Source organism: Pan troglodytes, chromosome 11 (genome assembly GCF_028858775.2).
Source record: "Pan troglodytes isolate AG18354 chromosome 11, NHGRI_mPanTro3-v2.0_pri, whole genome shotgun sequence".
NCBI classification, from domain to species: domain Eukaryota; kingdom Metazoa; phylum Chordata; class Mammalia; order Primates; family Hominidae; genus Pan; species Pan troglodytes.
In genome coordinates, this window is record NC_072409.2 from 115015041 (window position 1) to 115040867 (window position 25827).

The 25827-nt window shown below is 44.0% G+C and overlaps 1 protein-coding gene across 4 annotated transcripts in view; it reads right to left on the minus strand.

The window, feature by feature from the left end:
- Nucleotides 1–25827, minus strand: part of DMRT1 (doublesex and mab-3 related transcription factor 1) — a 128698-nt gene that overhangs the window by 54796 nt on the left and 48075 nt on the right. For all 4 annotated transcript variants that reach the window (XM_003312019.6, XM_009456258.4, XM_063788016.1 and 1 more), the window contains exon 3: nucleotides 21000–21283. In XM_003312019.6, coding sequence (XP_003312067.2) covers nucleotides 21000–21283 — 284 coding nt within the window. The remainder of the gene's footprint in view (nucleotides 1–20999; nucleotides 21284–25827) is intronic.

The window sequence follows — 25827 nt, forward strand, 5'->3', positions numbered from 1 at the left end:
TAAAGAAGCTATACTCGGAAAACAGCCAAAAAGGAAAAACTGGCTACCCCTAATAAATAAGACCACACAGCAGAAGAGCCCATTAAGAAGCCACTAAACCATTTAAGAGAAAAGGGACAATCATGGTAGCTGTTTACTACACACACCCAGTTATCAATTAGAGCACTGCAGCATCTTTCAATGATTCCCAGCATCTCTCAATGCGCATATGAATGGCCAGGGGGTCCTGTTAAAATGCAGGTCCTGATGGTAAGACTGGGGTGGAGATGCTGATACTGCTGGTGCCCAGGGACTAGAATAAGTGATCCTTCCTCTCATACTTAGTACCTCTCAGAACCCAAGACCAAAGGAAACCCTTTAAAAAAAATTGTTTTGAGACTGAGTCTCACTCTGTTGCCCAGGCTGGAGTGCAATGGCACAATCTCGGCTCACTGCAACCTCTGCTTCCTGGCTTCAAGCGATTCTCCTGCGTCAGCCTCCTGAGTAGCCTACTCCACAGACATGCCCCACCACGTCCGGCTAATTTTTGTATTTTTAGTAGAGACGTTTTCTCCATGTTGCCTAGGCTGGTCTCAAATTCCTGGCCTCAAGTGATCCGCCCGCCTCGGCATCCCAAAGTGCTGAGATTACAAGTGTCAGCCACTGCCCCCCAGCTTAAAAAAAAAAAAAAATTACCAGTTGCTTACAACCATCCAGTTTCCAGCTGAACTGGAAAAGTGAAACTATGTAAATAGCAATTTTTAATTTTCATTCTTTTTTTATTTTTATACACAAAATTCCCCAGAACTAAAAGATTTATTTCAGGGGTCTGTTGCCATCTACAACTGCTGCAGCAGTAAAAACAAACTCAAACACACTTTGAATTGAAAAGCCATTTGTGTCTCCATAGACTTCCTTAAGTCAATTACACAGTCTGAGTAGTGAACACTGAAGTAGAAGCAAGGTGCCGACATAAGCCGTAATATAAATAATGGAGCCTCCCTGCTCTGGGTGCTGAGTTTGTCACATCTACTTCAGGTTTGACAATATCTTCAAGCCAGTTCTTCAAGGAAAATGCTTTTCAATTTTGCCAGGGTACAAGAAAACAGATAGGATTTGGGCCTAAATGCTCTGCAAAATGCTGGATGTTTTTTTTACTATGAAAGTTTATACAAACCTTCCTTTCAAAATGTTTGAAAAATGTTAATCATGAGTCTATAGCAGGTGTCAGCAAACTTTTTATTGTAAATGTCAAACAGTATATATATTTTAGGCAAGCCATACAGTCTCTAGCAATTTGTAAAATGAATGGGCATGGCTGTGTTCCAATAAAACTTTATTTGTAAACAGTGGCACTGGTTCCTTCTCAAACTTCACTCTCACTGGAGTAAGGTGAGAAGGGAACTCAGTACTGATGCCTGGACTCCACTCAAGAAAATCTGGTTTAACTACTCTGGGATGTGGCCTGGGCCCTGGATATTTTCAAAGATCCCAGTTAATTCTAATATGACACCGAGATTGAGAACCAGTGCTCTACAATTACCAACATATCGTCCACATACCTTGGAAGTACGAGATCCCAACAATCCCCTATATTAACTAAAACAGGCTAAATCTGACAAATAGACTGGCTAACGCTGCCAATCCCAATGTATGTATCATTTGACAAAAAGATGAAGATGAACAGTAAAATTCTTTTTTTTAACTAACGCTTACTGGAAAATAAACACAATTTCAAATCCATGCGTGTGCTTATTTATTCCCTTAATTCCTTTTCCATGTTTTCTGAAAGCATGAAATAAAAAGAACTATTAGGAAATAGGAATTTAGTTATTTATACTCAAACATTCACTATCCTTAATGAATCCCCAAGATCACTGAGCTATAAAAGAATTCCAGTAAAAGAAGAAAAAGATACAAAGGGTCAGACTCCATTTGAGGTTACTAGAATGTGAACTGATATGGTTTGGCTCTGCGTCCTCACTCAAATCTCATCTCACACCGTAATCTCCACGTGTCAAAGAAGGAAGGTGGTAGGCGGTGGTGATTGGATCATGGGGGCGGTTCCCCCAATCTGTTCTCATGATATGGAGGGAGTTCTATTGAGATCTGATGCTTTAAAAGTGTTTGGCAGTTTCCCCTGTTCTCTTTCTCCTCTCTCCTGCTGCCTTGTGAAGAAGAGAAGGTGCCTGCTTCTTCGCCTTCTGACATGACTGCACGTTTCCTGAGGCCTCCCCAGCCATGCGGAACTGTGAGTTAATCAGACCTCTTTTTTGTTTATAAATTACCCAGTCTTGGGTAGTATCTTTACAGCAGTGTGAGAACAGACTAGTACATGAACTTACTGAGGTCATCAGTCACTTCAGCTACATCCACCTCAAAGAATCCACAAACAACCCATCCACGTGACAACTTGCTCATAAGAAAAAAAGGACAGTTCTATGTGTTTCTAAGTGCATGTGTAGCAATATAAACAGGATGTTAAAACTGCAATTCATGGATGGGCGCGGTGGCTCACGCCTGTAGTCCCAACATTTTGGAAGGCTGTGGTGAGTGGATCACCTGAGGTCAGGAGTTCAAGACCAGCCTGACCAACATGGTGAATCTCCGTCTCTACTAAATACAAACAATTAGCTGGGTGTGGTGGCAGGCGCCTATAATCCCAGCTACTTGGGAGGCTGAGGCAGGAGAATCGCTTGAACCCAGGAGGCAGAGGTTGCAGTGAGCTGAAATTGCACCACTGCACTCCAGCCTGGGCGACAGAGTGGGACTCTGTCTAAAAAAAACAAAAAACAAAAAACAACAAAAACAAAAAATGCAATTAACCCAGAAAAAGGCATGGCAGAATGCAATTTCAAACTAAATTACTCCCTGCTCTCTTCTAACCTTAAAAAGAAAATCACAACCCTGCTACTTTTGGCTTAAACAAAATGGGAAATTAACGAAGCCTTTGACACTCACTTTACTTTAAACCAGTAGTTCTGAACTAGGGGCAGTCTGGTCCTCCACAGGGCATCTGGCAACATCTGGAGACGCTTTTGATTGTGACAAGGGGGCAGGGAGTTGATGCTGGCATCTAGTGGTCAAGGTCACGGATGCTGCTGACTGTCACTACGGTGTAGTGTCCTACGGTTCCCACAGGACACAGAATTAACCAACCCAAGGCCTGAACAGCGCCAAGGTGAGAGGCTCGCTTTAAACTAACCTAGCACCACCCCTGTGCTCAGTCCCTCACCTCCAGCTAGAAGAAAACAGCTAAGTGCTGCTGAGGGACAAGAGCGGCAAAGAAATCAGAGGAGCCACTCAGTTTTCCTAAAGGGATATATATTTTTCTCCTTTGTGAAATGCCTCCTTGTTTCCTCTCAAGGTTTTTTTTTATTCCTTTAAGCTAAGCAAATAAATAAACCAAGTAAACCCTAAAAACCCAGGATTCCAGTGAATGAGGACTACTATTATTATTAGCAGTGGTCACTGGCAAGCAAGAGGCATGTTTTATATGTTATCACCCATCCAAAGTCTCTGAACCAGAGCACGACCCATGGTTAAGAGCCGGCTTGTGGAGGATGCTCATGGTGTTAGTATTAACCTTGCAGGAAACCCAAGACCTCGGAGTTGTGTTCTATTAAATTGTTAAGAATATGCATTACAGTAAATCCGAGCCATAATTTCCTTTTATACGTGTTAGCCACCCTATTTTATAGTAACAATCATATCTGAAAAAAAACCATAAAAATGTTTGAGTTCACTTCTTTTTTTAAAAAAAAAAAAATCCCAAATACCAGTCACTGGTTATCTAGTAACAATTTAGATGAGTGTCTGCTCTTGCATCGAAGTGAACAGTCTATCCAGGTGAATGACTACAAGGGATGTGTGAAGACCAAATTGTCATCTAGTTGTTCACTAAACATGGCTTGGCTGCATAAAACTGGAGTTGATGTAACAAAGGGGAACAGTCTTTTTTTTTTTTAAATTTCTAAGTGTTTTCATTTGTTTTTGAACTTATATCAGATGATGCCTTTTTCATTAAAAATGCCTGTGCTCACATTTATTAAAAGTTTTCATCATCACTATTTAGGTGTCTTGATTCTTCATGCTTCAAGACAAAAAAATCTTCAGCGTTAAGTTCGTATCTCTCTAGAGCTTCATTCAGCTTCACTGGAGGCTCTAAGTAATGCTCATTTGCAGAAAGGGGAACAGTCTTAATGAGAAGAGTTATTCTATAGGATAACATTCCTAATTGCAAACTGATATTTAAACAAATAGTGTAATGACTCAGCCAGGCACAATGGCTCACACCTGTAAATCTCAGCAGGTGGGAGGCTGAGGAGGGAGGATTATTTGAGCCCGGGGGTTGGAGAACAGTCTGGGCAACATGGTGAGACTCCATCTCTACAAAAAATTTAAAAAATTAGGCAGGCATGGTGGCGCACACCTGTGTTCCCAGCGACTCAGGAGGCTGATGTGGGAGGATCACTTAAGCCCAGCAGGTCGAGGCTGCAGTAAGCTATGTTGGCCCCGCTGACTCCAACCTGGGTGACAGATTAAGACCCTGTTTCAAAAAAACGAAACAAAAAAACTCCCTTGGTATTGATATGTGGCTTACAGTCTTTTAAATGGCAAAAGCTGTATTTGGGGTAAACCTTTGGTTTTCTGAACAGAAACCTTTTTATAAAGGTAGGACTCTTCACAGGCTGTAGAATTCTGGGTCTTCTGGTGGTGCTGGGTGTGAAGGCTGGGGTGGACTTTTACCCTCATTAAATGATGGCTTTAGTTTTAATAGATGCTTCTTTTCGAACCATCTAAATGGGATGCCTGTTCCCAAGCTCACCTAAGCACACACCGTGAACTGTCTCAGCCTACAGACTTCACCTATGCAAAGGGCTTCACCCAAAAAGCCCCGTTCACCTTCTGAAATACACACCTTATTCATTTTTCAGCATTCCATATTTCACAGCTGAGAAAAAAATTTTAATATATAGGCTAAAATGATTGCTATTATGCACACATTTGAGAGATTACCAAAGCACCAGGCCAAATGCTGAGGTGTGTGACCCAGGCAGATTCCCACAGCAAAAACCCGCCCCTCCCGACTTCCTTTCCTTTTGTGTCCAGAGCTCTGAAGATGAGCCCTTTGCTCCCTTCCTCTCCTGTGCTCACCTTGCTTTCTCTTAGGTGGTCCTGCTACGGAATGCCCTCCACTTCCCTCCTAGAGGGAGGAAAGGAAACGAGGCAGGCAGAGACAGGCATTTGTGAGGACTCAGCCTTTGTAAGGGATTCCCACAAAGGCCAAGAGGATCCTTCAACGTGTGTGGGGGTGAGGGGTGGACAGGGGTGAAGCTGCTGTGCCAAGCGTGGGGCTGGGGCTGGGCATTCAGATGCTGAAGAACCCAAGAGTCCTTTTTCCAAACGAAAGCTCTTCCTCCAGATGCGCCTAGGAGAGGTGGGAAATGGGGGAGGAGTGGAGAGGAGGATGCTCACACAACAGGGCAGAGAGAACCAACCATTTAAGAAGTGATTCATTTAAGATGCTTTAAGTTGCAAATCCCAAATTTCCCACTACACATGCAAAAACAAAAGAAAAAGTGTGTGTGGAGTTTTCAAAAAAAAGAACCAAAGGAAAGTTTGTATTACAGTAGCTCTAAAAATAAAAATAAGCAACAGCCCTAAGATGAACCATAAAAAAACAAACAAGTCATATGGAAAAACAGAACCAAAATTGAACACAAGGATATAAAGCAAGCCCTCCCGCAATTTCCATAAATTGTGGAGAGGGCATGGAAGAGAAATTCACATCAGTCTTTTTTAAAAAAACATTTTTAGAGACAGGGTCTCTCTGTCGCCCAGCCTGGAGTACAGTGGTGTGATCGCAGCTCACTGCAGCCTCAATCTCGTGGGCTCAAGTGATCCTCTCACCTCAGGCTCCTGAGTAGCTAGAACTACAGGCGCACAACACCAAGCCCAGCTAAATTTTTTATATTTTTTGTAGAAACAGGGTCCCACTATGTTGCCCAGGCTGGTCCTGAATTCCTGGCCTCAAGTGATCCTCTCACCTTGGGCCCCCCTCCAAGAGCTAGGATTACAGGCATGAGCCACCATGCCCAGCCCACAACAATCCTGAATACCGACTAAGGATAGAAACCCCATAGGATATCAGGATTACACTTGTATTTATTAGTGGTCCATTTTGCTTATCTTTAGCCCAGAAGCAATTCAGATGTGAGTATTTTGACATTTTACAAAGGCCAAATTATTTTTTTAACTTGTGTTGCTCAACTGTTTTCACCATCTGCCATCAGTGGTACTGACGGAACAACAGTGTACTTCTTGAGACCATGTTTTCCAAAAGGCAGAAGTGTTACCTTTTATAGGGCCCTCAAATAATTCAATTTGCAGTCAGTGTGTGTTATATACATATAACACACACACACACACACACACACACACATATATATATTTTAGAGAACTGTATGGAATTGAACAGAATGCAATAGAATAGAACAGAACAGAATAAAAGAGAACCGTATATAAGAATTCATTGCATATACAATTGGGGTAAGGGGTAAGAGCTGTTCTACAAAACTTGTCATTTTGTGCATGTGTGTGTAAATATATACTGGAATACAGTTTCTCACTGTGGGTCTCAATCTGAAATGTTTGAAAGACACCAATGCATAAATCAGGTAAAGGGATGCAAGTACCTCTAAAAGGAGGTAAATAGTAAGAAAAAGCCAAATTTTAAAAAATGTTTCCTTTTCCTAAAACCTGAAAGGGTCTTGGTGCATATCAGGGGGTTCACAAAAGAGAGTGGGGTGGTTGGTTTGGACCAGTGTCTGGCTGGGACTAGCTCAGCGCCTTCTTCATCTTGAGAAATCTATGCAGGATTTTCCAGTTCCTGGGTTGGAAACCTACATTTGTCTAGTTCACAAATCTAAAATACAGACCCGGACTTCCCAACTGAACCCATGTATACCAGGCATAAATGCAAGTACCATTTACATAAAAGCAACTAAGAAACAGAGTTTCAGTAAAATGGCTGGAGAGAAAGGAAATTAAAAAGGTTGTATTTTTTAAATTTGGTTAATAATGATCAGCACGCTCCACTCTCTCACATGTCCAGTCTCTGAAGGCATCTACAATGCTTCTTAAGACTGGGGTGTGTGTTTGTACAGATGGGGGTTGTACTGATGATATTCTTAATGTTAATTTTCCTGAGAAAATACTGGTTACTGACGATAAGATTAACCAAATTTCAGAGGAAGAAAATGAGCATCTATTGAGAAATAATATAGAGACTTGTTATCTCATGAGTCTTCATAATTTAATAATCATTGATATAGGAAGAAACTGCTCAGAGAGATCAAATAACTTGGTTATGGTCACAAGGGATTAAGTAGAGACAGCAAGATTCACAGTAAATCACCTCAAACGCTTCTGAGATTTCTCTCTACTAAACCAAGGAGACTTTCTAATTTTAAATGAAGGTTATCTGCTTAGTATAAAGACCTACTTTGCTGCCTTTAGCTTTTAACAACTCTTCACATTGTCTCTACTTCTGGAGCAAATAAACTTTTTTTTTGATTGTCTGAAAATGAGAAATGATGCCCACAACTGCACATTCAGGAACTTTGATTTCAGAACCAGAAACATCAGAGGCATCCATATCTGTTCCCACCTTGATGGACAAATTTAATTAACCTTTGCTACTCTGTTCCAACCTACTGTTTTAGACAAAACTAGTGACCCAGAAACAATATGTCACCATCACAATCTCCAGGGCTGCGACATCAAGAGATATAGCCCTATCAGCAGTATAGGAAAATAAGCTACTTGGATTAGCTGCTGTAAGAAATATGGATTATATTCATGCCACACATGAGCTGTCAGAAACATTAGGATACTTTTAGCATAAATCAGCAGTGTGAAGGGTATCTTATGAGTACAGAACATGAGAGCCTGCCGGGAGGGCAAGGTGAGGCTGTCTGGGGCCACATTCTAACTAAGCACACGCACACACTCACATCCTTTACCAAACTGGTATTCAAGATCCGACGCTGGCTGGTGACCTCTGATGGACACACTCAACTTGTGGGTGGCATGAAAAAGCCCTGCCCACTCTAAGACCATGAAGGGAGTCCACCTCCAACTAATTGAAATGACACAAGAATGACCAAAAGCATCACGTTACCACTGTTCCCTGAAGTACGTGGATTTGGAAGAGTGTGTGTGTGTGTGTGTGTGTGTCACAGAAGTATCTTGAGAGACAGCATGCCTAGTGATTTTCCAGAATTTCAGGGCTTTACAAGGAAAACCAAGAAATGTGCACTGCCCTGCAAGGAAAGCAGAGACACCACGGGAACAAAGGTGCCCCTCTGCAGTCAGGTAAACTCCAAATCCAGCTTCCCCGTTTCCAGCTGTGCAGTACTAGCTAGCTACTTCATCTCCCTGAGCCCCAGTTTCCTCATCCACAAAAGGAGGCTCACAGCCCTGAAAGGCTGTGTTTATGGATGAAATGGAATAGGAGACAGGAAGTGCCCAGCAGCGTGACACTGTTCCAGGGCTGTTCTGCTTGCACCCTCCTCTTCCCCTCACGGGTCCACCTGCTTCTATCAACGGGAGAACGGGGCACCGCAATGAAAGACTCCTCTTCAGGGTTTGCAAACAAATGACTCAAACAAAAAACCTTTCCATTATACACTTTAAAGATTATTTTAAGTACATAAACTTTAGTTTGACATGTCCTGCAGTGCCCCCCCCCCCCCAACACACACACACACACACACACACAGGGGCAAGGGAGTGAGGAGACAGCGAAATTTCCAGGCCTTCCCATTTTTTGGTTTTATACAAATACTCCAGACATAGAATTATGTCTGCCTTCCTTCTCCTAGAACTGGGACTTGCCAGAAAGAATGTTGTGAGAAGGAATGTGATAAATAAAATGTGGGGATAATACCTTTTTCCCTGTTCCTCAGTCTATGTATGAACACCCCTTCCAGGAGGCTGTGCATCTCAATGGTGATGCCCACAGGGCCAATGCTATACCAAGGAGGGGGTGCTGAGGGCAACCCATCCTGGGTGGAGGCAGTAAGGGGGTGCACTCACTGTGGGATAATTTTTTAAAAATAAAATCCACTAAAGTCAATCTATCACCATGCACTGGAAATTCTAAACAATAGTTGTGATCAAACACTCGTCCCCACCCTACCTCTTGGCATGCCACAGCAAGGGCTCATCTTTCCACAAGGCATCACAGTTCTCCCCGGGCTCTGATCGAAACAGGAATAAGAGAATTACATGTGTCTTTTTTTTTTTTTGAGACGGAGTTTCGTTCTTGTTGCCCAGGCTGGAGTACAGTGGCGCAATCTCGGCTCACCGCAACCTACGCCTCCCTGGTCCAAGCGATTCTCCTGCCTCAGCCTCGAGCAGCTGGGATTATAGGCACCTGCCTCCACGCCGTATTTTTAGTAGAGACAGGGTTTCTCCATGTTGCTGAGATTGGTCTCAAACTCCTGACCTCAGGTGATCCACCTGCCTCGGCCTCCCAAAGTGCTGGGATTACAGGCGTGAGCCATAGCACCCAGCCACATGGGTCTTTTGAGTTTTCTTTCTCATCCATTCCACCATGAGCCAGTACTTGAGAGTCTCTAGCACAGTGCCAGGCACGGAGCAGCCACTCAATAAAAACAATCAACAAATGCATAAAGGAGTCTCTTACGCATACTCTGTAATACAGTGGATATTTTTTGGCAACTCTAGTCTTTTGTTCTATCCTATTTCTATTATGGTATTGAAAAAACAGGGCAAACCTGTTATGCATTCCCTTGATTTTCATCTTTATTCAAATGATGAGGAACACTTAAGAGACCACAGAAATACAGACTCCTAAGAAAGCTGAGAATCACTTATACATGTAATTAAACATTCTGAAAAGCAACTAATTTCATATCATATTCATGTCTACTTAACAGGAAAAAAAGTAAGCTAAAAAGGCAAACATAAATGGATAAGATTTTGGCCACCAGCCAAACCAAATCAAATCTGAAAGCTTTCAAAAACTGTGATCTAATTATCTAAATTTCAAGCCAATTACAGAATCCCCAAATGACTATATTATTTACTAACCTAATGCTACTGTGTCAGATAATAGGTAATGTAACAACCTCGCAAGACTAATAATATGCTTCTGCCTCCGATTCAATTGTGAAGTAGTCCCTGGAGTACATCAGCACTTTACAGGGGATTTCTTACTCAGCCCAGATCACACTGAAGTCATCTAACAATGGAAATGAATCTGTAGGACAGCCCAGGACTGACTTACACAAGTGTTCTGAAGGTTGCTGAAAAACCTAATGTTTCACTCTATCTGGCCTTCCTGGGATGCTACTGGACCAATTCAACCAGACTGAGAAAACAATTCCTTAGGATGCCCAGGTCTGCACTCCTTCTAGATATTCTCTGAGTCAGAGCTGCCTGTTCTCCAGGGCCCCAGGTATCTAGAGGCCAGTTCTAGTTTCTTCTGGAATCTACATATTTTTAACCAAAACACACTCCAAAAATGTCTCTCCTGTGCACTATACTGTAGCTAAGGGATATTCCTAAACCCAACCTCTCACCATCTGTCTGGGCTCAGCGGCTAAACTTCCCACCATCACCCTCCCTGAGCTTTGGCTCCAGACAAAGAGCCACTGGGAAAATTGTCATCGCAGGCACCAGTTCTTACAGATAACTACCCTTGCTGCAGGATCAAAAGCATGCAAGTCATTAAGCTTTCATCATCTGTGAAACAAAACAGCAATTCCTTCAAGGAAAGGTGTAATAAAAACTAGATGATGACTGTCACGATCATCACTTGTCATCAGCTAAAATGAGACAAAATAGGAACTCCTTGGTGAAAGTGCAGGTAGGTGAGGTGATCACCTAGAAACAGAAAGCCAGGACTGCATTCACCCAGGCTTAATGCTTCAGAGGAGTAATGTGGGTGGGGGTGGGCAAGGACTCTCACTGCTCCTTACAGGGCCAGCTGGAGAAAGAAAGCTTTGCTCCCTGCAGGAGTAAGACTATGTTGTAAAGACCCAAGAGAATTGGGTCCACTATTTCTCCTTAAAAGAGAGGAACCGAATGAGGAATTATGTTGCAGAAGAAAACATCATAGGCATGGCTAAGACTTGACAAGCCATTTAAGGCAAAGTTTATAGTAATAGTAATGTGACCCCCAAACTCATGACACCTTTAATTCCACTGGCTTTAAACTTTCTAGGGTCTATCATGACTTTGGAGTTGCATTTCCTTAAACACAAGAGTCTCCAAAACTTGCCTACTGACCTAGTAGGCCCAATCATTACATCCTCACCATGTACCTGACGGCAGAACCTACTTGGGGTTCCTGCGAATGAATTCCTCAAAATGCTAGACCAGCATGAGGGTGTTCCCATGGCTGTCATAAACAGGAGGGGAAAGCTGGGTGTGGTGGCTCACACCTGTAATCCCAGCACTTTGGGAAGCTGAGGTGGGCGGATCACTTGAGGTGAGGAGTTCGAGACCAACCTGGCCAACATGGCGAAACCCTGTCTCTACTAAAAATATAAAAATTAGCAGGGTATGGTGGCGTGTGCCTGTAGTCCCAGCTACTCAGGAGGCTGAGGCAGGAGAATCGCTTGAACCTGGGAGGCAGAGGTTGCAGTGAGCCAAGAAACTGCATTGGTGTACTCCAGCCTGGGCAAGACAGCAAGACTCCATCTAAAAAAAAAAAAAAATGTGGTGGGAGGGGAAGCACCCTGCAAGTCAAGAGGTAAGCACAAATGTAAGTCCACATAATTGCTAAAGGGAGCACACTGAAGCCCCTAAAGAACTTCACTGTTGTCACAAGGACACACTGAGTACTGCAGCGGTCTTAAAAAAAAAAAAGGTGGGGGAGGAAGGGGTGTAGGAAGGAGGCGAGAGACAATGGGTATCAACTTTTTATATTGCTGAATAAGAGCATTAACCAAAAAAAAAATCCCACCAACTAATACATCACTTTATGTTTTAAAAAGTTGAAAAGTGGCTGGCGCGGGGGCTCACGCCTGTAATCCCAGCACTTTGGGAGGCTGAGGGGGGCGGATCACCTGAGGTCGGGAGTTCGAGACCAGCCTGGCCAACATGGCAAAACCCCATCTCTACTAAAAATACAAAAGTCAACCAGGCATGGTGGTGCATGCCTGTAATCCCACCTACTCCAGAGGCTGAGGCCGGAAAATTGCTCGGACCCAGGAGGCAGAGGTTGCAGTGAGCCGAGGTCACGCCACTGCACTCCAGCCTTGGCGACAGAGTGCGACTCTGTCAAAAAAAAAAAAAAAAAAGTTGAAAGGCTACAGCCTCAATAAAAACAATTTCTTGAATTGAATAATTTGGCCTTAAGAAAAACTCACTTGTCCTTATTTTCCTCATTTCTCTGTAAACCAGCACTGGTAACGTCCTGCATATACAATGGTGAACCACTAGAAACATTCCCAATAAAATAAGGAACAATTCAACGACACCTGCACCCACCATCACTGTCTAAACTGAACAATGCACTAAGAACATGAATTAGAACTGGAGGAATTTAAAGAGAAGTAAAAATGTCAGGAGCAATGTTTCTATGGAATGAATGCTTACCTAGAAACTCCAAAACAAGCAACTATGAAATTATTAGAATTACGGAGTTCATAAAGGCGGCCAAATACAAAATAAATACCACATCATAGCAACCGAACATGCATAAAAGAAATGTTTTCAGTCATCAACAAGAATTTATGTCTTTATAATCCCCTTGAAAAAACAAATTACGATTGTTAGCCTAAGAGCCCACAGCAAATATCTGTTTTCAATCTCCTTTCCTGAGGAAAAAAATTACTTATGTTTCCAACCGAATATGTCTTTATGAATTCCTTTTATGCCTGCTTGCAAACCTTGTCAATGTTTCTCTCCAGAAGAAAAAGCCAGTCAATGTGGGCCTACCAGTAGAGAGTGGCCAATAACCAGCTGGCTGTGAAAAGGGACACTAGGGCCCGGCGCGGTGGCTCACGCCTGTAATCCCAGCACTTTTGGAGGCTGAGGTGGGCGGATCACAAGGTCAGGAGTTCAAGACCAGCCTGACCAACATGGTGAAACCCCATCTCTACTAAAAATACAAAAATTAGCTGGGCGTGGTGGTGCACGCCTGTAATCCCAGCTACTCAGGAGGCTGAGGCAGGAGAACCGCTTGAACTAGGGAGGAGGTTGCAGTGGGCTGAGATCGCATCACTGCACTGTAGCCTGGGCAACAGAGCGAGACTCTGTCTCAAAAAAAAAAAAAAAAAAAAAAAGGGCTAGTTTCACTTGCTGATGGTGTGGGCCATGGGGGTGAGAGGGCAGCCTTGGAGTGAGGGTGTTATCTTGTGGATAACAAGACTGTGAAGGGCTCCCGGCCAAGGGTGAGAGGGCCCAGGGCAGGTTCGTAAGGCAAGTCACTCCCGCTTTCTCCATCCAGAACTTCCCAGGAGTTTCCAGTGACCAGAGCACATCATCCTGGGAAACCTGACCGTGGAGCTCAGTGGCAAAAAAAAAAACTCATGTGAAGTCTCCTACTATGTCTTAAAAATTGGTCAGGCAGCCGGGCGCAGTGGCTCCCGCCTATAATCCCAGCACTTTGGGAGGCCAAGGCAGGCGGATCACCTGAGGTCAGGAGCTCAAGACCAGCCTGGACAACATGGTGAAACCCCGTTTCTACTAAAAATACAAAAATTAGCCAGGCATGGTGGCAGGGGCCTGTAATCCCAGCTACTTGGAAGGCTGAGGCAGGAGAATCGCTTGAACCCGGGAGGCAGAGGTTGCAGTGAGCCAAGACCGCGCCACTGCACTCTAGCCTGGGCAACAGAGTGAGGCTCTGTCTCACAATAAAAACAAACAAACAAACAAAAAATTGGTCAGGCATGGTGGCTCATGCCTGCAATCCCAGCACTGTGGGAGGCCAGGGCAGGCAGATCACTTCAACGCCCAGGAGTCTGAGACCAGCCCAGGCAACATGGTGAAACCCCATCTCTACAAAAAGTACAGAAATTAGCTGGGTGTGGTGGTACATGCCTGTAGTCTCAGCTACTGAGGGGGCTGAGGTAGGAGGATCGCTTAAGTCCAGGAGGTGGAGGCTACAGTGAACTGAGATTATGCTACTGCACTCTGGCCTGGGTGAGAGAGCAAGATCCTGTCTCAATTAAAAAATAATAATAATTAAAAAAAAAAAAAACTGAAGTAGAGCTAGGCACAGCAGCTCAAGCCTGTAATCCCAGCGCTTCTAGAGGCTGAGGCAGGAGGATCACTTAGCCAAAAGTTTAAGACCAGCCTCGGCATCATACTGAGACCCCCATCTCTACAAAAAAAGTTTTTTAATTAGCCAGGTGTGGCATGGTGGCACACACCTGTAGTCCCAGCTACTCGTGAGACTGAGACGGGAGGATCACTCAAACCCAGGAGTTGGAGGCTGCAGTGAGCTATGATTGCACTACTGCACTCCAGTCTGGGTAACAGAGCAAGACGCTGTCTCCAAAAAAAAAAAAAAATTAAGTAGATTTTGCATTCTGCTGTCTTCTCCCTATTATGTCTTTGTTGTTTTTTTTTTCAATTTAAGAGTATTTTAAAATCATATTTGTTCATCATAACTGTCTCCTGAGAGCCAGGTTTCCGCCCTGTCTTCCCATGGCCCCACCCTCACTGCGCCTTCCTACAGCACAAATATGGCACAGCTGCAGAGAGTGCTCTGGCCACCCCCGCACAGCAGATACTTTGGAAAGTGACTTGTTTTGACCACTCTTTCAAGCTAACAAACAGGTTGTTCTGATGCTGAGCTACACTTAAAAAACAAGAAAAAAGGAAGGGCAGTGTGAAAACAGCCTGTCTGGCTGCTCCATACGGCGGACAAGCAGTGAAAAGGTACTGGCTTCTCTGAGTGCCCTTCCCAACCCTTCCACCCTCAGCAGGCAGAAGGTGCTGCAGCACCAGGCCAGGAACACTCACAAGGGGGCACTTTTTTCTGTGCTTCAAGCCCCAGATGCCAGAATGCGGTTTCTTTCCTACCTGTATCTCAGTTTCAAATACAGAACGGTTTAGGCGATCCCCAACTACAGGGATCAAGAAATAGCAGCCTTCTCCCAAGACTCACTTTTCCCAATTTTTGTGTTTTGTTCAGTGGTACATCCCCAGCACATGGTGAGCTCTGGAAGCATGTTAAGACATGAATGCATTCCTGCGAGGTGCCTTATCGTCGATGGACAACCATAAAACACTTCAGAGGAGACCACATAACCACCAGAAAGAACGAAATAACTGCCAGTGCTGCCATTTGGCCACACCCTAAACGTGGCTGGAATGTAAGTCTACACATCTGGGGGCACAAGCTTTGGAAAAGCAGTCAAGAGGGCGCCTGCCATAGGGCCTGAAAGGAGATCCGAGGCATGGCTCAGAGTCCTCCCATATTTATTTCTGCTCACTCGATACGCACCTCTCCCTTGTCAACCTGGTACAACATGTTTATTTAAGAGATAATGTTGCCGTGGAGGAGTGCACAAGGCAATAAACAGCTTTTGCAGGCAATTAAATGCAGAAGTGAAATTGAGCTGCTGGTCAGCGGAACCAGCCATTCATTGTGAGTTTGTTCCAGTGTCACAAATGTTATTCCTGTTTCACAACAGGACAGGAATCTATGATTGGGCCACAAATCTCCTACACAGGCTGAGGCAGACCAGAAGCAATTAAAAGCAGCTCTCAGCAGGCAGGGCATTTACACAAAAGAGCCTTAAGATTCTGGAATGCCGAGCTAGGAGACCGCTCTATTTTTTAAGTAGGTTTGGCACTTAGTAGGTGCTCAGTAATTATTCGTGGCTTGCTTGTTTTTATAGGGAGGCTTGCAGGAAGTCTCAGCTGTACAATAAAAATTTGAAGCCCTTTCTACTCATCTCTAAGAATTCCTTCTAGCTTTAAAAAGTTATGACGATCTCCACCAGAGTCAGTTTTTTTTTTCTAGGAATCAAAAAGGAGTTATTGGTTTTAATACAAATTGTTTTGTTTCTTTTTTAAAATATTGATTTTTTTTTGAAGAAAGATTTGAATCTTTCTTGATTCTGATATAAATCAGAAAGGAGTTATCCTACAGGATACAAAAATCAATATACAAAAATTAGTTAGCATTTCTATATATGACTAGTGAACCATCTGAAAAAGAAATCAAGAAAACAATCCCATTTACAATAGTTAAAAAAATACATGTAATCAAAGAGGTGAAAGATTTCTGTACTGAAAACTATAAAGCACTGATGAGAGAAACCGAAGACAGATAAATGAAAAGATATTCCATGTTCATGGGCTGTAAGAATTAATATGGCTAAAATGTCCACACTACCCAAATTTGTATCACAATCTAAAAAGAAAAAGAGAGTTTACATCCTACTAGGCAGGATAGCTAATAAAAAGAGGACTCCATCTGGTGAAGTCAGGAGGAGAGTCTGGCCTTAGCAACACAGTCAAGAAAGTAGTTGAAGACCCAACCTCAGATTCTGGCCTCAAGGTTGAGCCATTTTCACACCAAGAAAATCAGTCAGGAGAGAACAGCACAGGTGCTCTCCAAGTGCAGTGGTGGGGCACCTTCTACAAAGAAGACAGAAAAGCAGGGCAGCAACCAAAGAAGAGCCCCCGACTCTGCCCTCTCCTAGGAAGCTGCCACCAAGAGGGGCAAGGCATTGTCCAAAGAGCAGAGTGAGAGCGCCTTCCAGGAACAGCAGAAAAAGCGAAGTGAGGAAAAGACTGCCATCCAGATCTCTGTTCCTGACACTTCTGCTACCTCTCTGGGCCGGGCACGGTGACTCATGCCTGTAATCCCAGCACTTTGGGAGGCCGAGTGGGCGGATCACTTGAGGCCAGCAGTTTGAGAACAGCCTGGACAACATGGTGAAACCCCATGTCCACTAAAAATACAAAAATTAGCCGGGCGTGGTGGCACATGCCTGTAATCCCAGCTACTTGGGAGGCTGAGGCACAGGAATCACTTGAACCTGGGAGGTGGAGGTTGCAGTGAGCCAAGATCACGCCACTGCACGCCAGCCTGAATGACAGAGTGAGGCCCTGTCTCAAAAAAAGAAAAACAACAACAACAAAAGAAAAAAGAAAAACGACTCTGGTTAAAAAGTGAGCCATCCAGTTTCTCTCCCTTCAACATTAGCTAAAGGTATTATTTGTAGATTTTTACTATTTAATTTTAATACTTCTTTATAACATCTATGTCAACACATTTTGCACCATTATAATTTTTACCTATGCTTTATGTTTTCTATTTCCTAAGGGCATCAAATTCTTCCCCAAAGATACAGAAATCAATCCATACACATTCATACTTGGTCCATATTCACATGTCAGTCTTTCAATAATAATTAACATATGTATTTTTATACCCTATCTTGCTACAAAGGGGATCTGAGGTAGCTAATGAAAATACATATGAACAAACAGTGAAGAACTCAATAGATTTTTTAGGCCAGGCGCGGTGGCTCTCAGGAGACAGTTATAATGAACAAACATGATTTTAAGACATTCTTAAATTGGAAAAAACCAACAACGACATAATAGGGAGAAGATAGTAGAATGCAAAATCTACTTAATTTTTTTTTTTTTTTTTTTTTTTGGAGACAGTGTCTTGCTCTGTTACCCAGGCTGGAGTCCAGTAGTGTAATCATAGCTCACTGCAGCCTCCAACTCCCGGGCTCCCATCTCAGTCTCAGTTCCACAGATCATTGCATTTCCTTTATATGCATATTACCTCTCAATTCCAATATCAATGTGCTTTAAAAGCTCCCTTCAAAAATAGTATGATTCCCTCACGCCTGTAATCCCAGCACTTTGGGAGCCCGAGGATGGTGGATCACGAGGTCAGGAGATTGAGACCATCCTGGCTAACGTGGTGAAACACCATCTCTGCTAAAAATACAGAAAAAAAAATAGCCATGCGTGATGGCACGTGCCTGTAGTCCCAGCTACGCAGTAGGCTGAGGCAGGAGAATCGCTTGAACCCAGGAGGCAGAGGTTGCAGTGAGCCGAGATGGCGCCACTGCACCCCAGCCTGGACGACAGAGCGAGAATCTGTCTCAAAAATAATAATAATAATAATAATAATATGATTCCAAAAATAAAACGTATGGAGAACTTAAGAAAATTTGTAGCTCAGGGGATTAAAATTGACATTTTAATATGCCCAAGAAGTCAGATCTCTGAGGGTAGCAAAAGAACCTAAAAGTGGAATGACTTCAATTTTATCAACCTAATGACTTCAATTTTAACAACATTTTAATACCTAAAAAAGGCAGACGCAAAATGGAACAGAATGGGTCAGAGGAAAATTTCAATTCACATTTTCTTGAAGTGGGCTTAGAAAAGTCAATTCTTTTTTTCTTTTGAGACAGAGTCTCACTCTGTCGCCCAGGCTGGAGTACAATGGCGTGATCTCTGCTCACTGCAACCTCCACCTCCCGGGTTCAGGCGATTCTTCTGCCTCAGCCTGCTGAGTAGCTGGAACTACAGGCGTGCGCCACCATGCCCAGCTAATTTTTGTATTTTTAGTAGAGACAGGGTTTCACCATGATGGCCACGCAGGTCTTGAACTCCTGACCTCGTGATCCGCCCGCCTCGGCCTCCCAAAGTGCTAGGAATACAGGTATGAGCCACCGCACCTGGCCTAAATAATTCTTAAAAAGTCAACCTCACAGAATCAGAGAACAGTGGTTGCCGGGAGCTCGAGGTGGAGGAAATAAAGGGATGTTGGATTAGCGAGGAGTGGTGGTGCGTGCCTATAATCCCAGCTACTCAGGAGGCTGAGGCAGGAGAATCACTTGAACCCAGGAGGTGGAGGTTGCAGTGAGCCAAGATCGCACCAGCCTGGGCGACAGAGTGAGACTCCGTCTCAGAAAAAAAAAAAAAGACAAGACAAGAAAAAAAAATCTCAGTTTAAAATGTTCTTACTCCTTCAACAGAACCAAGATACTAATGGTTGACAAATATCTACTGGTCAATCAAAGCATTTATATACAACAAGGGAAATAAAATTCATTGAGCTGGAAAAAAAAAAGATGTTGGGAAAAGGGTAAAAAGTTTCAGCTATGGCTTGGAGCGGTGGCTCACGCCTGTAATCCCAGCACTTTGGGAGGCTGAGGTGGGCCAATCACAAGGGCAAGAGATACAGACCATCCTGGCCACCATGGTGAAACCCCGTCTCTACTAAAAATACAAAAATTAGCTGGGCTTGGTGGCGCGTGCCTGTAGTCCCAGCTACTCGGGAGGCTGAGGCAGGAGAATGGCTTGAACCCGGGAGGCAGAGGTTGCAGTGAGCCGAGATCGCGCCACTGTACTCCAGCTGGGTGACAGAGCAAGACTCCCTCTCAAAAAAAAAAAAAAAAAGTTTCAGTTATAAGATGAGTAAATTCTGGGAATCTAACATATAGCATGGTGACTGTACTTAATAATAGCTGTACACCTGAAAAATGCTAATAGAGTAGATCTTAAGTGTTATCACCACACACGTAAAAATGGTAACTATGTGAGGTGATTAATGTGTTTGTTAATTAGCTTAATTGTGGCAATCATTGTGCAAGGTATACATATATCAAATCATCACATTGTACATCTTAAATATATACAACTTTTTTTACCCATGATACCTCAATAAAGCTGGGAAAGCGCAAAAGAGGGTCAAACACTTGCACTGAACGCCCACATATATATGTGGCATTGCGCTGAGTCAAATCCCCACTGAGGAAGCCTGAGCATGGCAAATGCATCCAGAATGAGAACAGTTCTTGCAGAATCCTAATGTCTTTCACTTGGAAGGGGGCTTGGAGGTGTTGGGTCTAACTTTTCACCTACATGTTCCCACAACATACCTCTATACAAGGTAATCTAGCCTCTGAATGCTTTTGATGCCTTCAATCTGCTGCTCACAACGGGCATGAGGAAAACGGCTGCAACTGAGGAAGCAGAACAGCCCTAGATAAACGCTCCCTTCTCTAATAAAGTAAAATGCTTTGCTTTACTCCAAATATCAAACGCCCTTGATTGCATGCTATTTTAAAAATACATACTTGGGGCCGGACACGGTGGCTCATGCCTGTTATCCCAGCACTTTGGGAGGCCAAGGCGGGCGGATCACCTGAGGTCAGGAGTTCAAGACCAGCCTGGTCAACATGGTGAAACCCCATCTCTACTAAAAATACAAAAATTAGCTGGGTGGGGTGGTGGGCGCCTGTAATCCCAGCTACTTGACAGGCTGAGGTGAAAAGCAGCACTTGAACCCAGGAGGCAGAAGTTGCAGTGAGCTGAGATCCTACCACTGCACTCCAGCCTGGGCAACAGAGCGAGACTCTGTCTCAAAAACCAAACCAAAACAAACAAACAAACAAACAAAAAAACATACTTGGAGAATGAAAGACTGACCTCTATTCCTAGCGAAAAATGCACCCAGGTTGGGTCCAGCTCAACAGTGACCGAATTCCTTTCCTTACCTTTCTTCCATGCAGATTATGACCTGTTTCCTTCCCAAGGTGTAAATTCATCACGCAGATTACTGCCACCCAGAAGGCTCTACCCAGCATTTTCTAAGGTGCCCAACGAAAGTGGGGACAAAGCTGGAGGAGGTGGTACCTCATTCAGTACTTGTGATCTGCCTGTGCCCAACTGGTTATTTACGCAACATTCAAAAAACGAGAAAAGTAAAATTTGAAAAAGAAAACAAGTTTGTACATTATTTCTTTCCAATTCCTTGCAGCCAACCTTTGAGGCTAAAGGGCATTATCGACAGAGTAAAAAATTCCTTACACGTTTTGCATATTGTGCCTACATGTGTGCAAAATGGCACACACACGTGTACCTGTGTGTGTCACCTGTGTGCCTCTGTGCGCACAAGTGCGTGCCTCTGTGTGTATGTGCATGTGTGTGCACATGCATGTGGCTTTCACACAACCAGTTCACTCTCTGGGTAATTAATATCATACCTGCCACTGGTTTCCTGTCTGACCAGGCACATAAGGTCCGGGGAGGCCCCGAAGGCTGTTCTTCACAGGGGATCCCCCGAGGGGATTTCCCACCTCCCCAGAAGCAGAATCAGCAGCCAAGGCCATGGAGTACTGCGGGCAGTTGTACAGATTGTTGTAGTAAGGAAACAGAGATGGCTGGTAGAAGCTGCTGTAGTAGGTGGAGTCTGAAACCAGGTCAGGTGTGTTCTCCACGTGCCCTCTGCTGGTGACAGCAGGAATATCCTGGATGACCATACGTCCCTCTAAATTGGAAGAAAAAAGAAAAATACAACATGGTATTAATGTTAGTCCACGAAACTTTACTTCTAAACCTTCCTACTCAAGACCTGCGAAGCAAGGTACCTGAATATGCAGAAGACAAAACCATCTGTTGCTTCTCCTACAGCCAAAATAAGGGAGGGTTTCTAAGGTTCGCTTCACTCTGGTGGCACAACCGAAAGACTCAGCTGATTGTTTTTACTGAGAGTACCAAAACCATTTTAGAGGTGATTTTAATTACATAAAGCCCAACAGCACAACTTCTATCCAGAAATTCCTAATGTCAAGAAACTGAAGATCAAATCTAGTTGACCTGATTGTGCATTCTTAAAACAAAATTAATTGTAGCCACATAGATAGGTTAGAAAGTCAAAACAAGTGGTCAAGAGTTTAGGTGAATTTAGGTGAACACCTGTTTCCTTAACTTCCTTCCACAGCTGATCACGTATCTTCAGAAATCTGGCCAAAGGTACGGACCAGGGGCAAACTTCTAGTGTAAGAGGTCAGTAACTATTTCAGGTTTTGTCAACTATTCAGTCACTGCTGCAGCATGCTTGTGTTGCAATAAAACTTTATTTATAAAAACAGGCAGTGGGCTGATCTAACCCAAAGACTAGTTTCCCAACCTCTGGCACAGACATTAAACTGTTTATTGTCAATTCCAATAAATGAATTCCTAAGTCATCCATCCAATGGACATTTATTAAACAATGTTCTAAGAGCCAGTCCGGGTGCCTGAAACGTCTGCCAGGCTGTCGTGCCCACAGGGAGTCTACGGTCTAGGATAGAAGATGGGAAGGGATTACAAATACCACCACCTACCATCATACAGGAAGACCCATAAACTTCCATGGGAAGTCAGAGGAAACAGAGATGGCTTGTAGCCTAGTTAGGAATTCATGGACAAAACTGCACCTGAGTTGCACTTAAAAAAAGATGCAGGACATAGGTGAAAAATGAGAAAAGGAGAGGAAGGAGAAAGGAGCAGCAAGTACAAAGGAGTGGAAGCAGGAAAGTGGGGGTAGAGTTTGGAATGATGGGCAGGGCAGTGAGGCTGAGGAACTGGATGAGAAAAGGGAAGGAGACATGTAGTATGAAAGACGGGCTAGGGCAAGGTGAGGCGGGCCTCAGTCCAGCTCTCCTGACTCTGGGATGTAATGGGAACCACTGAGTTCTGAGCAAGGAGGTTACACAGTCAGAGCTGTGCTTGGAGGAGATTTATCTAAGGGCAATTGCTTAGGGCAAGTGAAGGAGAGAGAGATCAGAGGCAGAAAGACCTGCTAGGGAACCACCAAAGTGAGTTCAAGGACAGACCAGAACTCTAAGGCCTGCAAATGTAAGAGAGGAGCCTGTTCCAGGGACATGTGGGGGATGAAACGCAACAGAACTGGAGGGCTGAGGGGCTGCCAGGAATTAAGATGCAGGGGAGGCAGAGAGCAGGAGCCTGGGTGTGTAGAGCAGAGGGTGGGCAGGTGCGCAGGTGGAGGGCTGGGTGAGGGTGAGGAACATGAAACGCGTGCTTTTGGGAGAGGCTGAGACTGGAAGCCAGATCCAAGAGTCACCACTGGAGGTGCTAGCTCCATCTGGGCAAGGAAGGGAGGAGCTGTTACAGAATAAAGGAGAGCCAAGGCCTGGAGCGTGAAAAACAGAGAATACAACGTCACAGAGGTTAAAGCTGACTTGAATCACAGAGCAAGCAGGCTGTGGTGTCAACTGCTGCTAGGACATCAAGCAAACAGTTCTAGAAAAGACCAACAGACAACTAGGTCTTCAGGGCCTTGCGGTTTTAACCATGATGAAAGGAGCAGATGCAGGCCTGCAAGAGAGCAAGGAGCAACAAGCAACAAGAAATCCAAACAGATGACTCCAGTGAATGGCCTCTCTCCTACCAGGACTACCAGGACTTGAGATCCAGCAAGAAGGCACCCAGCCTCCGGGCACACCACTGTGTCCTCCGTGCTTAGCACACTGCCAGACACAGTGGGTCAATATTTGCTGAAGGGACTGAGGAATAATCATTTTTCAAGTAGCTTGGCATCAAAAATAATGTGAGTTAAAAGTAAAAGCTCCAGCCAGGCACGGTGGCCCACGCCTGTAATCCCAGCACTTTGGGAGGCCAAGGCAGGTGATTCACGAGGTCAGGAGATCAAGACTATCCTGGCTAACACGGTGAAACCCTGTCTCTACTAAAAATACCAGAAAAAAAAAAATTAGCCAGGCGTGGTGGCGTATGCCTGTAGTCCCAGCTACTTGGGAGGCTGAGGCAGGAGAATCGCTTGAACCTGGGAGACAGAGGTTGGAGTGAGACGATATTGGGCCACTGCACTCCAGCCTGGGCAACAGAGCAAGACTCCGTCTGGGGAAAAAAAAAAAAAAGTAAAAGCTCCAGGGAGTCATAAGATCTTGTCGTTTTACTTTTATTTTGTTTATTTACTTATTTGAGACAGGGTCTCACTCTGTCGCCCAGGCTGGAGTGCAGTGGTACGATCTCGGCTCACTGCAACTTCCTCCTTCTGGGCTCAAGCAATCCTCCCACCTCAGCAGCCCAAGTAATTGGGAATACAGGCGCAAGCCACCATGCCTGGCTGATTTTTGTTTTTTTTTTTAAGTAGAGACGGGGTTTCACCATGTTGGCCAGGCTGATCTCGAACTCCTGAGCTCAAGCAATCTGAATTTTAATAAGCTATTAGCTTTTTTTTTTTTTTAATTTTTTTGTATAGAGATGGGGTCTCACTATGTTGCCCAGGCTGGTCTCAAACTCCTGAGCTCCAGCGATCAAACCACCTTGTCCTCCCAAAGTGCTAGGATTACAGGCATGAGCCACTACACCTGGCCTTGTTTCACTTTTCTAAAAAGGTTTAAGGCTGAGTGCGGTGGCTCACGCCTGTAATCCCAGTACTTTGGGAGGCTGAGGTAGGTCTGATCATTTGAGGTCAGGGGTTCGAGACCAGCCTGACCAACATGGTGAAACCCCGTCTCCACTAAAAAAAAAATACAAAAAAAAATTAGCCGGACATCGGCATGGTGGTGCGTACCTGTAGACCCAGCTACTGCAGAGGCTGAGGCAGGAGAATCGCTTGAACCTGGGAGGCCGAGGTTGCAGTGAGCAGAGATCGCGTCACTGCACTCCAGCCTGGGTGACAGAATGAGACTCTGTCTCAAATAAAAAAATAAAAATAAAGAAATAAGTAAAGAGGTTTAAGTGTCCTTAAGCAGACAGAATTGGCTCATGAGAGAAATTTCCAGCACAATGCATGGCCCAAAGAAGGTGCCCAGAAACCATCCACTGGCTGAGTGTGTGGGAAAACAAAAACATGCAAGGGAGGGGGAGGGCATGACTAAAGTGCAAGCTCTGGAAGGTTTGGCTGAGATCTACAACAAAATTTATTTCTGAAGCCTCATTTTAAAGTCAGCACTGGTGTCACTTTTCTCTGAAAGGAAACCAAATCCACCTATGCTAGGCTCCTGTAAACGCACTCCCAAACCACTGTTTTATTCTATTCCTTTCCTTTCTTCTCTCCTCTTCCCAGCTAATGAGATGAGACATTCCAATGCCATTATTCCACACCCCCAAGTCTGGAGAGGGTACATGTCCATTCGCTCCTCCTTAACTTCCCCACTGGGCCTTTCTCTTATTTGAAACATCAGTTTGGGCCAGGTGTGGTGGCTCACGCCTATAATCCCAGCACTTTGGGAGGCTGAGGCGGGCGGCCTGAGATCTCAGCTCAGTCGGCCTGAGCCAAGATCACGCCACTGCACTCCAGCCTGGGTGACAGAGCAAGACTCCGGCTCAAAAAAAAAAAAAAAAAAACACGTTTGGTGGCGTCAAGTGGTGGTTTTCTATATCATTCTTTTGTTTTCAAGGTCATGTCTCTATTGTTTATCTGATTACAAAAGCCTTATGAGCTTCTCAAATTTAATAAATTATATGAGCATCTAAGTCAGAAAAAGAATAAATGACCTATCCTACCACACAGTCATAAGCATTAATGGTTCATTCCTATACAATCTCACAGACATTTAGGAAGGCATTTTAGACACTCAGGCCTGTCCCTGCAGTAAAAAACACTGAATACCTCCCACTTAAGGCCTGCCTTTCAAAAGCAAGCTTCTTAAAAAAGAAAACAAAATACAGTAGCAGACGAATAATTAAATAGAAACCCAAGGATTCCAGCATTCCAGAATCAGGGCACAGCACAAGTTCTTGAATTTCTGCAGCATGACCTTAATCTGAACCTTTTATCAGGCCTCAGTTTATCAAGCAACAAAATAATGGCAGTAATAACTCTGAAGGTAACAAGAGAATGGCTTCAATAAACTGCATAGTAAACCTCAACTAAAATGCTACATCAGGTCAAAGCAATAATTTGTTTTGTAACAGCTGACTGTAATTAGTTAACAACACCATCACTTTTCCACTTACCCATATTTTATTTCCTCTTTCAAGTTATACCAAGCTTTAAGAATAAATAGGAGATATGTATTGGAAAAGTTGTTCCATACCAGTATTTAAATAATAAAACCATTT